Genomic DNA, 13,023 nt, shown 5'->3' on the forward strand with positions numbered 1-13,023 from the left:
ACAATACCAACTCTCCATTAAGACATAACCAGTACATAACCTCCATTGAGATCTCTAGAGGATGTCTTCTTAGCTGGTGTTCATATGCCTAGCAGTTAAGAGCATTGGACCAGTAACGGAAAGCTCGCTGGTACAAATCCCAGAGTCAACTAGGTAAAACATCTGTCGATTTGCCATTGAGCAAGGCACTTAACTCTGCTTGCTCTTGATAAGAGTGTCTGCTAAATGACTAAAATGTCAGATGTTGACAGGCCTACTGTACTGTAAGTGTATGGGGGAAAAGAAGGAAGGCTAGATAGACTGTTTCTGATGCTAGGTGCCAGACAGCTGAAACAAATGCCAAGGAATTTAGAGTATGGCAATAAATCACCAGCATTTCACAAAGGAAATTGAAGTTGCCGCCCTTCAGAAAGTGAAGATACAGTACGTTTATACTAGTCTTTTTTTGTTAGTAGGTTAGTGGAGCGATATGGAGAACGCGGACGCAATCCAGACACAACGGAATTCAACAGTATTCAAAAATGTGTTTAACTTAATAGGGAATCAACTAAATGTATTGAATGTTTATTAATTTTCCCAAGTTTATTTTAAGACATGAACAGAATGCATATTTCTGAAGAGGCAAGGAGAATTCCCCGTCTGTAATTCTCTGGCAACAGCTCTGTTGGACATTCCTGCAGTCAGCATGGCAATTACAAGCTCCCTCAACTTGAGACATCTGTGGCATTGTGTTGTGTGACAAAACTGCACGTTTTAGTGGCCTTTTATTGTCCCCAGCACAAGTTTAATCAGATTCTTGATATGCCACACCTGCCAGGTGGATGGATTATCTTGGCAAATAAGAAATGCTCAATAACAGGGATGTAAACAAAATTTGAGAGAAATAAGCTTTTCATGCATATGGAACATTTCTGGGATATTTTATTTCAGCTCATAACATGGGACCAACACTTTACATGTTAAAATTTAGAAAGGTGTGATTTTTGAGAGCGAAAACCAGAAGAAACGGGAAAAGAGAAACCTGGAAAAACAAAATGAAGAAAACGGAATTTGGGAAAAAACAAAATGGGGGTCAGGCAAAACAATTACAGATTTTATAGGGGCCTAATGTAGGTTAGGGTTTGACAACAATAAATCCTGTTTCATTGGGTTCAGGATTCCCTTTTGATGTTTCAGGTACATACAGCAGCGCGTTTGCCTTGCCTTGCTTCCTGTTTGCTGTGTTGTTGTTCAATCAAAGCCAAGGTCAAGTAATGATCCTGCCAACCTGATTGAGCAGAGAGAAGAGCTGTTTTTAAAGAAGCTCGGCACAACCTGCATCAGTATATTGATTCACTAGAGTCATCCTCACCTCTCTGACCTCAGACGCAGCACTGGAGCAGGCTTGGGTAATTAGCGTTGGGCTAGAAGCCAGAGAGGAAAGATTGAGTGTATATTATTATAATGTTGCAGTAGTTTCTCCTCCATCATCTGGGTTTGAGGGGATGAAGAGTATTTTGTATGAATGTTTTATCCCACCAAATCTCAGCACCTGCTATGGCTGACACTGTAAACTTACAAGGCAATTACTTTGAGTTTTGTTTACTATCTGTAAGTGTTCTGACTTCAAAGAAAAAGCATAGTTCACCATATCATAGTGACTGCACTCTCCAGACTTTCTTTCAAACACCCCAGTCCAGCCGAGCTCAGGTTGCCCAGGAGAGACACTCAATCCTGGGCCACGGTGCTGTCTGAGACCGGGGTGTTTGGTTCAGAGTGGAGGAAACTGGATCTGAAGGGCCGTGGATTAGAACAATGACCTGCCGTCCCGTCAGGAGCATTATCAACCACAGAACTGTACAGAGGAAGAGATCAATACCACAAACACACCTATCACAGTCTGCTTTTCACATGATCTGTTAGAAATGCATTAAAACAAATGTCAAATGTTTATCCGTGTGAGTGTTTGTAATGGCATGTTGTGCCATGTCTTGTCTAATGTGTCAACAAGTGTGTTGTGCACATCTTACGCACAGTGTGGCATGTCTAATATACCATGTGTGTGTGTGTGTGTGTGTGTGTGTCCTAGGTGTGGAGCCTGAAGTTGGAGCAGGAAGTAGAGAAGAACAAGCTGCTAACAGAGGCTCTCCAGACCTTAGCTACAGAGCACCAGGATCTAGACCAGCAAACCCTCTGTAAAGGCAGGAGGTCCTCCACGCTAAGCACGCTCACAGAGGATGACTTCTATGATGCCCTGTCCGGTCAGTCAAACCCAACTGTCTTCATTAAACCCTTGGAGTGCATCGGAAATGGCACCCTATTCCCTACATAGTGCGCCATACTGAGCAGGGCTCTAGAAGTATTCTATATAGGGCGGGGATACTCAACTAGTATTTGAACATTTCCGGTCACACAAGTTTCCTAGGTGGCAAATGTCCGGATGGATATATTCATTTATCAGTAGTAACAAACCCCCACCTCGCGACCCCAAACTGTTCACATTCCTCTTTTAGGCAGAAAGAACAGATGGCAGTTATGATAATTTTTCTGCGATTCTACACATTGAGCCATGGGGTGGGGAGAACATTTAGCCGTTTTAAAGCTCATTTCCTGCCATTCTACACATTTTGCCATATCGTACTGAATGTGTGTTTATGTGATACCTGAGTGACTTCCAGGCACCCATGTGCTCACAATCTGGCCATGATAACTACAGGTTTTAGATCGGCTAACTTACTTACCTAGCTAACATGGGCTACTTGGTCAGCTGGACATTTCTGGTTATAAATGGCTCTCTAAGATCTGTCAGTGAATTACATAACTAGGGAAACTGCCCATGCACTCCCAAATGTCTGAATTGCATAACTAGGAAACTGCCCATGCACTACCAAATGTCTAAATTGCACCTTGTGCATTCTGCTATTACAATTCTCAACAGCATTCAATTGAAAGCTCGACTGAGTTCCTAAAATCTGGTCTGTGGTCCATATTCACCCCTTTCTGGGTCTGAATCTGGTCCGTGGTCCGTATTCGCCCCTTTCTGGGTCTGAATCTGGTCCGTGGTCCGTATTCGCCCCTTTCTGGGTCTGAATCTGGACCGTGGTCCGTCTGTTGAGTGTGTGTGTGTATAGGCATATAGAGAATAGGGTGCTGTTTAAGATCGCAAAAATTGACATTAATTATACCGTTAACATATTTTTGTTTCAGGCTATTCTGTTTTTCATTGACCTGTACCTCAGAACATGTTTGAAAGACCTCTATAAGCACCTCTATACAAAGTGATGTATTAACACTTCCAGAGTACACAGCAACAAGCTACACATAGATAAGAACCAATTAAATGAGCCTTGTAAATCTGTAATAAGAAATGAGCCGGCTGACTATCGTGGCTCTGCAGCTCTGAACGATAAAGCTGAGTTGATTCCTTCAGTCTAAATTGTTCATTGACCCTACCTGGCTCCCTAACCTTAAAGCTCCTCCACACTGTTGTCAGCAATGAAAACCACTTCCCCTGTGGAGTTGTTTCTGTGTTGAAGAATAGGCTGTGGTTTACAGACACCTTGTTTATTTTTATCAGCAGCACAGACACCTCCAGGATCCAGCAACACATCTCTCTCCAGCAGACGGAAGCCTCTGAGGCTGAGGAAGATTTCACTCTTTATTTGCTTCTTTCTTTATACAGTTTGCAGAGACTGACTTGATAATTGTGCAGTGTGCTGAATGATGTATGACCTAGGGAAATTCCACGGTAATGGTTCTTTCTTCATACAGTTGGCAGAGACTGACTTGATAATTGTGCAGTGTGCTGAATGATGTATGACCTAGGGAAATTCCACGGTAATGGTTCTTTCTTCATACAGTTGGCAGAGACTGACTTGATAATTGTGCTGAATGATGTATGACCTAGGGAAGTACCACGGTAATGGTTCTTTCTTCATACAGTTGGCAGAGACTGACTTGATAATTGTGCTGAATGATGTATGACCTAGGGAAGTACCACGGTAATGGTTCTTTCTTCATACAGTTGGCAGAGACTGACTTGATAATTGTGCAGTGTGCTGAATGATGTATGACCTAGGGAAGTTCCACGGTAATGGAATTACACGCTCTCCGATTTGTCAGTTTAAAATGTGTGCCAAGCAAAAACCGTTGATTTCAAAGTTTAACAAACCATGCAGCTCTATGCACAATGACTGCTTCAAACAATTTACAGAGTATATGCAAAATAAATACAAATATTGGAAAAATGTATGGAAAAAAAACTTTTGGTAACAGATTTACGTAAACATCTCCTTTTTAGTTTTCAAGTTTTTGTCACTTGCACAAGTACAGTGAAATGCCTTTCATTCTTGATCTTTCCCAACAACGCAGTAATCAATATCAGCATGTGTCTCTGTCTGTGTGCACGGAACATGATTCACTACACATGCTAACAGGGTGGCTGAGGTGCCCAGAAGGTCCCCAGGGCACCCCAAGCCTCCCTCCATGTCTTCCTGTCTAATGACCAATCCCAGTGCTGTGTTACATGGCTGGTTACCCAACGATCAGCTACCTGCTACACTGGCTAATTGTCTCCATGTTGGGATAATGGCCCTTACAACTAGTGTTGCAGAGAAGTAACAATCTCAAAATGGCCACTGCTGATGAATCCCAAGGCTAATGAGACGGCTAGCAAGTGCTTCTTCTTAAGGCTGAAATATTCTCTCTCGTTTCAGGCGGAAATGTCTCTCGCTGTAGCTAGGCTCTAAAATTCAAAAGGAGCTGGTTAAGTGAAACCTTTTAAGAATATGATATGACCAGATTAAATGGAATTGTTAGCTACAGTAATTACTCTGCTTGGCTAACAGTGCTTTAGTATTGAAATAGATGTCGAACTCTGTAGTGTGCTTCTCCAGCACAGTGTAGCCTATCCCCTAGAGCCTTGCAGTAGAGTAGTGATTGATACTGTATGCTGGCTAAAATAGGAGCATGCTGCTTTGCTATACAGTATGTTTGTGCATTTTTAGAGTGATCCCTGGTTCTCTGGGATTGTTGCATCATTCATCCATCCACAGTGATCTACTGGTCAGCTCTTTCTCTCCCCCTACTCTTATAAATATACCCTGCTTACTGCAATCTATAATACCATGTTTACGTTCAATGTAATAGTGAGAAAATCGACCAGCACGTTAGACATCTTCAGTCTTCCTTGTTTACATAATGAAGATGCATCATGTCCGTTTGTTATTATTGGATGAAGCCACATGACCTACATCTATCCATACCATTGCTCTACTTACGAGAGATTTTGAAGCTTGTTCCCATAACCAATCATGCCGGCTAAATTGTTTAATTAAAAGCATTATTAGCATGCCCGAAAAAAACATATTGGTAATATCAGCTCTGTGACCCTGCCTCACACAAAGAACTACAAAACTATTATACAATATTCTATGATTCAGTCTCTCAGCTCCTCCTCTTTGTTCTGTTTCCCCTCCCCTTTTTCCTGGGTGTTACTACCTGTGTTGTCCCTAGTAGCGGTTTACATGCAGTCTAAGTTAGACGGAGCCAGAGTACTGTACTAACCACAGCAGACACAGCACCCAGAGGGAGGGGAACGTCTTTGTGGCCCCTCATAGGAACCCTATCTCCCAGGTGTGGTTTCGCTGGCTGCAGGGAGGGAGGAGGAGGGAGTTCTGTCAGTCACTACCGGGTGGAGGAGTGTGAAGGCAGGCTGCAGAATTTAACGTTTTTTGTTTTGGTTTGCTTTGCTTTGCTAGGCTCAAAGGTGACATGACTCCCTCTCTGTCTCTGGCCCCTGGCACCCCCCTCCCCCTGCAGAGTCCGACGACGAGCATTCTCTCTCTCTGAGCGGCTTCCTGTCTGTGGCCGGACACTCGTGTGAAGAGGAGGAAGAAGGGGAGGTGAAGGAAGAGGAGAGAGAGCCCTTTCTGTTCAGCAGCAGCACCCTCAGGGGACCCGCCGCCGCCTGCGACATGTCTGGGGAGGTTAACCATGGCGACAAGAAGGCCCAATGCAACGGAGTGAAGAAGCACAGGTGTGGTCAGGGTGCAGTTAATATGTGATGTAAACTGCTTGTTTTCAACTTGGTTTCCTGCTTGATTTTCTTGTCCCCTTCTCCAGCTCCTATTAAAGCAAGGCTTTTAACTGTGCGGTTAATTTATTCTAGTATATTCTATCATTATTTATATTGTTTTGTTTCGAAATGTGTGTTTTTATCACGTGACATTTTGTAGGAAATGACTTTGTATGCAATAGAGCCAACGGCATATAATGTGATATACCCCAGTACGTCTAGGTTTTTATTCCTGTGTTTGTTTGGGCACCCAAGCCCCATAGACAGGTCTCTCTTGTTTTTCCATCCACAGTTATGTCATTCAGATTCAGCAGGCTAGTGGCTTATTGGTGCTTGGTACACTGGGTCAGAGCAGAAGGCTTTTTGAAGATTGGTCAGTCTACTTTATTTCTGTGGACGAGGATGGTTGCATGCCCTCTCTTTCTTAATCCAAACAATTGACCCGTGAATAATTTAGTGCTTGCCAGTTTAGAGCACAAAATACTAAGTGAGAGGAAAGGGGGGTGTGTGTTGTGAAAGATTGATGAGGAGCTTGTTTATACGCTATAGCTGTCATTCAGAGTTATGGCTTCTCTGGCTATATGTAGATTGGGGTAAGTTGAACCGAAGGAGTGAGTTGAGGCACCCTTGTTTCTAGTAAACCACACACACACAACAAATCATCTGACCAAATATTTAGGAAGAGGTCGTCATTTCATGTTTTAAAAAGAAAGTAGTAATATTTCAATCAGTACAGACACTTGAAGGCTGTTTAATTTACCCTAATATCCTGTGGCTCAATTTACCCCATAACCGGTGTAAGTTATGCCCTAGAGACCACTTTTTTTGGGACAAGCTATGTTTTCAAAACTGTAATGTTTTACATGAATTCTGATTATTTCTAGGGATACACAACATCCTGAAATATATGTAGATATCTTTGTTAGAAAGAATACTACATTCTCTGCACCAGACTTATTATGATAGCTAAATACTGAACAATTGAAACACTTTCCCCCTAATCCCCCTTCCCCAAAACTCATGTCAAAATTGGCCTATATATTGTACATTCCTGTATTATACTTATGCAAAAAATATATATATATATATTCTACTGAGCCATTTACTTTGTTCATTTTCTTTTATTATTTCTTATTGTTGCATTGTCGAGAAGGACCCTGCAAGTAAGCATTTCGTTGGCTGGTGTATACCATGTGCATCAAGTACATACGATTAATGAAACCGGAAACTATACTATATTTGATGCTGAATGTACAAAATGGTTCAACTTAGCCCACTCTTCACCTAGTGCACTAAATTGAGGATAGGGTGCCATTTGGAATGCTCCCATTCTCCTTCCAGGATTCTGGACTCACTCCAACCAAATAAGCTAATTGATATCAACAGTGCTTCACACTCGTGGGCCCACTATTAATCATGGTGCAGTCAGACATGCTCTCATAAAGGAGATGGGATTCAGTCATTGTCTACCTCAGTATGTTAAAGATAACTCGTTTTTTAGTTGATACCTCAATTTGTAATCCCAGAAGCGTACGATAAATCCTTGATTATGTGTTGTAAGGCTTGGTTTGAGTCAAGCGAAAATGTATATGTCTATGGGAACTGAATGAAGCTGTAGAGTGAGTAAGCGTAGCGAGTTAAAGTACGAATCAGTTGCTTTAGCGTAACAGGTTATGGCGTGTTGTGGAGCTGGCAGAAGTACTGCTCCACCATGCTCCATTGGCCTGCTCATTCCACTGTTAAGAGAGAAGGGTTAGGATTTAGCCCCACAGGCCTCCTCTTTCCTCTCCTGCTGTGTGTAGCTGCTTCACTGCTTATCGCTAAGTAAACACGCCGCCTTCCCTGAGGCATGCACACCTGGTCCACGGGCGGGCCACAATGCACACACAAACACCGACGGGAACATGCAAACACTCTCCCAATCATTCATGGGCGTTGCCTGAGGCTTGACCGCAGCAGCTACAGTTGGCTAATTAGCTGTCAGGTTACTCCGTTTCGAAATAGTAGGTCAAGCCATCACTGATGTTCATGTACAGCTGTACTCTCTGCATAACTAAACAATGGCTTACTTTTGTCTATTCCAAACATAGTTCCTCTCCATGAACAAATATGGCCAGGAGCATCACACAAAACCAAGGGTACTTGCTTAATTGCAAATACTTAGAAAGTAAACACGCCTCACCAACAACATGATACTTACTATCTGATTTAATGATAGCCTCGCCTTAGAGCATTGTTGAGACGTAGGAGGAAGAGAGCCGTGCCTTATCTATAAATAAAGTATATATATATATATACTGTAAGAGAATCTGGCTTAAACCCCTCATTAATTACTCTGTCACCAAAGTCCCTGTTTTTTTGTTTTTTTTAGCTCTCATTCTCTGGGACCATGTCTGCATCCATATATATTCAGTGGGATCACCCCATTCAGATCTGACCTAATTGTTTCTTTTCTATTCGACAGAACGTCTTTGCCCGCGCCCATGTTCTCCAGGAATGACGTCAGCGTCTGGAGCATCCTGAAGAAATGCATCGGCATGGTGAGAATTCACACTCAGTATTCATTTAAAGAAGGGTACTGCATTGGCACAACCCAAAGGCACAGGAGCTGGATGAAAATGAACCTGGCTGGGCAAAGAAAGACAGGGATGTTAGTTCACTGTTTCCTGCACCCCCCCCCATACACACACAAATGTTGAAAGCTAACAGTGAGCAAACATGCCTTTCTCTCTGTCTGCCAAGAATTCAGCCACAAACATTACATTTACATTTGTCATTTAGCTGATGCGTGCTGGTCCCCCATGGGAATCAACCCCACAACCCCGGCGTTGCAAGAACAATGGCTCTACCAACTAAACCACACGGGATAGATGTATTTTCTGCTGTTTTTTCCCCCTATGTATTTTCTCTTTATACTTTGTTCAATCTGCCACTTCTTTAATGTGGATTTGTGCTGTGTTAGTGGGAAATACTGCTGACCTGAGTGTCCTTGGGCCGACTTACCGCCTAATGAGTTACTGTAGCTATGGAGAGATTTACTTGCCTTGTTATAGTATATATTTGTGACTATCTAAGCACAGGTCTATGATGTGAAAGACCCTGTCATCAGTAGTGGTCTGTAGGGATCCTAATCCCCTTTTTCCACTTCCTGGATGATTTTTAATTGGATGATATAAGCTCTACACTTTCTGTACTTCCTCTAATTAAAGCGGTGTAATGATTCCCATCTGTGGCTCAAATAGCAACCTATTCTCTATGTAGGGTGGTTGTTCCACAAAAAGAGTGTCTTTTGCATCCCTTTGATATTTTGAAAAGAAATTGTGCACCAATATTGCATTTTAAAAGCCGGTTATATTAAATTAAATGCCGTAGACCATATGGAGAATTAAATCCATCTGATTTTAAAATATGAATAAAGACATGCTAAAGTGCCACCATCATTGTAAAGCCCTAGTTATTTTGTTGCTTTGTCAGTCATTTCTGAAGATGATTATTTATTTCATGTGATTAGTGAATCATTTACATCTGTCCCTCATTTCTCTTTTAAATATTTTTTTTGAATGAAACATTGAACATCTAATAGTCAAATACAGTGCTTTGCGAAAGTATTCGGCCCCCTTGAACTTTGCGACCTTCTGCCACATTTCAGGCTTCAAACATAAAGATATAAAACTGTATTTATTTTGTGAAGAATCAACAAGTGGGACACAATCATGAAGTGGAACAACATTTATTGGATATTTCAAACTTTTTCAACAAATCAAAAACTGAAAAATTGGGCATGCAAAATTATTCAGCCCCCTTAAGTTAATACTTTGTAGCGCCACCTTTTGCTGCGATTACAGCTGTAAGTCGCTTGGGGTATGTCTCTATCAGTTTTGCACATCGAGAGACTGACATTGTTTCCCATTCCTCCTTGCAAATCAGCTCGAGCTCAGTTAGGTTGGATGAAAAGCATTTGTGAACAGCAGTTTTCAGTTCTTTCCACAGATTCTCGATTGGATTCAGGTCTGGACTTTGACTTGGCCATTCTAACACCTGTATATGTTTTATTTTTGAACCATTCCATTGTAGATTTTGCTTTATGTTTTGGATCATTGTCTTGTTGGAAGACAAATCTCCGTCCCAGTCTCAGGTCTTTTGCAGACTCCATCAGGTTCTCTTCCAGAATGGTCCTGTATTTGGCTCCATCCATCTTCCCATCAATTTTAACCATCTTCCCTGTCCCTGCTGAAGAAAAGCAGGCCCAAACCATGATGCTGCCACCACCATGTTTGACAGTGAAATTGAAAAAGTTCAATTTTGGTTTCATCTGACCAGAGCACCTTCTTCCACATGTTTGGTGTGTCTCCCAGGTGGCTTGTGGCAAACTTTAAACGACACTTTTTCTGGATATCTTTAAGAAATGGCTTTCTTCTTGCCACTCTTCCATAAATGCCAGATTTGTGCAATATACGACTGATTGTTGTCCTATGGACAGAGTCTCCCACCTCAGCTGTAGATCTCTGCAGTTCATCCAGAGTGATTATGGGCCTCTTGGCTGCATTTCTGATCAGTCTTCTCCTTGTATGAGCTGAAAGTTTAGAGGGACGGCCAGGTCTTGGTAGATTTGCAGTGGTCTGATACTCCTTCCATTTCAATATTATCGCTTGCACAGTGCTCCTTGGGATGATTACAGCTTGGGAAATCTTTTTGTATCCAAATCCGGCTTTAAACTTCTTCACAACAGTATCTCGGATCTGCCTGGTGTGTTCCTTGTTCTTCATGATGCTCTCTGCGCTTTTAACGGACCTCTGAGACTATAACAGTGCAGGTGCATTTATGTGGAGACTTGATTACACACAGGTGGATTGTATTTATCATCATTAGTCATTTAGGTCAACATTGGATCATTCAGAGATCCTCACTGAATTTCTGGAGAGAGTTTGCTGCACTGAAAGTAAAGGGACTGAATAGTTTTGCACGCCCAATTTTTCAGTTTTTGATTTGTTAAAAAGTTTGAAATATCCAATAAATGTCGTTCCACTTCATGATTGTGTCCCACTTGTTGTTGATTCTTCACAAAAAAATACAGTTTTATATCTTTGTTTGAAGCCTGAAATGTGGCAAAAGGTCGCAAAGTTCAAGGGGGCCGAATACTTTCGCACGGCACTGTAAATCGTAGTGTAAAATCAGGCGAACTGGTTCTTCTCTTTTTGGCCATTTTGTGGTGGAAAACTGACTGGGTCGAGCACAGCACGTCAACCCTGAAATGTTTTTAGAATTTTGCATTCAGTCCCTGTTGCACACAACAAGCTTCCATTCCCCATCTCAAAAGGGGATTTATGGCTGATTTTTAAGATTAAATCGTCAACCCTGTTACTTTATTTGGCACTTAATAGGCACTTACTATAGTCATTTTTTATGGGAAGGGAAAACATGTTTTTATGAAGTTTAATGTGCTCTTTATGAAATGTTTTTTTGTTTTGTTGTTGAGGCACCAAATTGGTGGAACCACATCATGTGCAATACTTTGACTAGGGCCCCTTGACCAGAGCCCTAATGGGCCCTGGTAAAAAGTAGTGCTCTACATAGGAAATGGGGTGCCATTTGGGACAAAGCCCTGGTGTAAGGGCAGACACTAATGGCAATGGAGAAACTACCATAACTATGTGTGTGTACTCTGTGGGGTTAAATGAGTTAGATCCATGGCAAACCATTGTTTTAACCGAGAGTTGCTACTGAAATGTGGGCCTTTTTACTGACACTCCAGAGACCAGTCGGTACGGGTGTCAAACAGTGTTCCGGACTGGGATCTAGACTAGAGCTTATTGCTGATGTTATATCACATCTCTGTCATTGAAACACAATTATGTGAGCTTTATAGGGACTTCCACTCTATTACCAATGTCCTGTCATTGTCTGATATTACTGTATAATATAATACAGGTATGTCTGTCTGGGCTGTGGATGAACTTCTTGTGCTTGTGTGTTTCCTTACCTCTCTCTCTCTATGACTTGTCTCCTCTTTTTCTCTCCTCTCCCAGGAGCTGTCTAAGATAGCCATGCCAGTAATCTTCAACGAGCCCCTGAGTTTTCTTCAGCGGCTGACAGAGTACATGGAGCACACATATCTCATCCACCAGGCTAACGCTGCCACAGACTCCATGGAGAGGATGAAGGTATTTTGCGCACGTCTTCATCATCCTCTCTCGTATAGACATGCGCGTGAGTTTTCACTCACAATCACCGCTGTAGTATATACTCTTTTGGCTGTGTTCATGGACAGCTTCTGACGTTACACATTTCTGTTAATCTATGATGGTTTCAGTGTGTGGCAGCATTTGCTGTGTCTGCTGTAGCATCACAGTGGGAGAGGACTGGAAAACCCTTCAATCCACTTCTAGGAGAAACTTATGAGCTAATCAGGTTAGACATATATTACTGTGGTTGATGTTTAGGTTAACTGTTCTGTATGTGTTGTGAGATGGTGGTTACTACTAGTGGTACTAGTTTGACTCAAGACGTCACCAGAATACATTTGAATCCTTAAGTCAGATGTCTCAAGACATCTGAAGATGGAAGGTGATGGCTAAGTATGTACCATTAACCCCCTCCCTCCTGTCCCCTCAGAGAGGACCTAGGGTTCAGGTGGATGTCTGAGCAGGTGAGCCACCACCCCCCCGTCAGTGCCTTCCACGCAGAGGGTCTGCAGGAGGACTTCCTGTTCCACGGCTCCATCTACCCCAAACTCAAGTTCTGGGGAAAGAGCGTGGAGGCAGAGCCTAAAGGCATCATCACCCTGGAGCTGCCCAAGTAAGTCTGCAGCTGAGATTTCCTCCACAGTGTACATGTACACTGAACAAAAATATAAACCCAACATGTAATGTGTTGGTCCCCTGTTTCATGAGCTGAAATAAAATACTTCAGAAATGTTCCATATGCACAAAAAGCTTATTTCTCTAAATTGTTTTGCACAAATGTGTTAA

The 13,023-nt window shown here is 42.2% G+C and overlaps 1 protein-coding gene across 5 annotated transcripts in view; it reads left to right on the forward strand.

Annotated features, from left to right (window-relative positions):
- The window catches only part of LOC124041787 (oxysterol-binding protein-related protein 1-like), a 40,417-nt gene that overhangs the window by 16,739 nt on the left and 10,655 nt on the right, over window positions 1-13,023 (forward strand). For 3 of the 5 annotated variants that reach the window (XM_046359808.1, XM_046359811.1, XM_046359809.1), the window contains exons 16-21: window positions 2,069-2,240; window positions 5,800-6,016; window positions 8,520-8,595; window positions 12,082-12,216; window positions 12,366-12,463; window positions 12,668-12,850. In XM_046359808.1, coding sequence (XP_046215764.1) covers window positions 2,069-2,240; window positions 5,800-6,016; window positions 8,520-8,595; window positions 12,082-12,216; window positions 12,366-12,463; window positions 12,668-12,850 — 881 coding nt within the window. Of the gene's footprint in view, window positions 1-2,068; window positions 2,241-5,497; window positions 5,614-5,738; window positions 6,017-8,519; window positions 8,596-12,081; window positions 12,217-12,365; window positions 12,464-12,667; window positions 12,851-13,023 lie in introns of those variants that run through there. The other 2 variants (XM_046359813.1, XM_046359812.1) reach the window with 2 other exon arrangements.

The sequence above is a fragment of the Oncorhynchus gorbuscha genome, linkage group LG08, assembly GCF_021184085.1.
Source record: "Oncorhynchus gorbuscha isolate QuinsamMale2020 ecotype Even-year linkage group LG08, OgorEven_v1.0, whole genome shotgun sequence".
In the NCBI taxonomy this organism is placed as follows: Eukaryota; Metazoa; Chordata; class Actinopteri; order Salmoniformes; family Salmonidae; genus Oncorhynchus; species Oncorhynchus gorbuscha.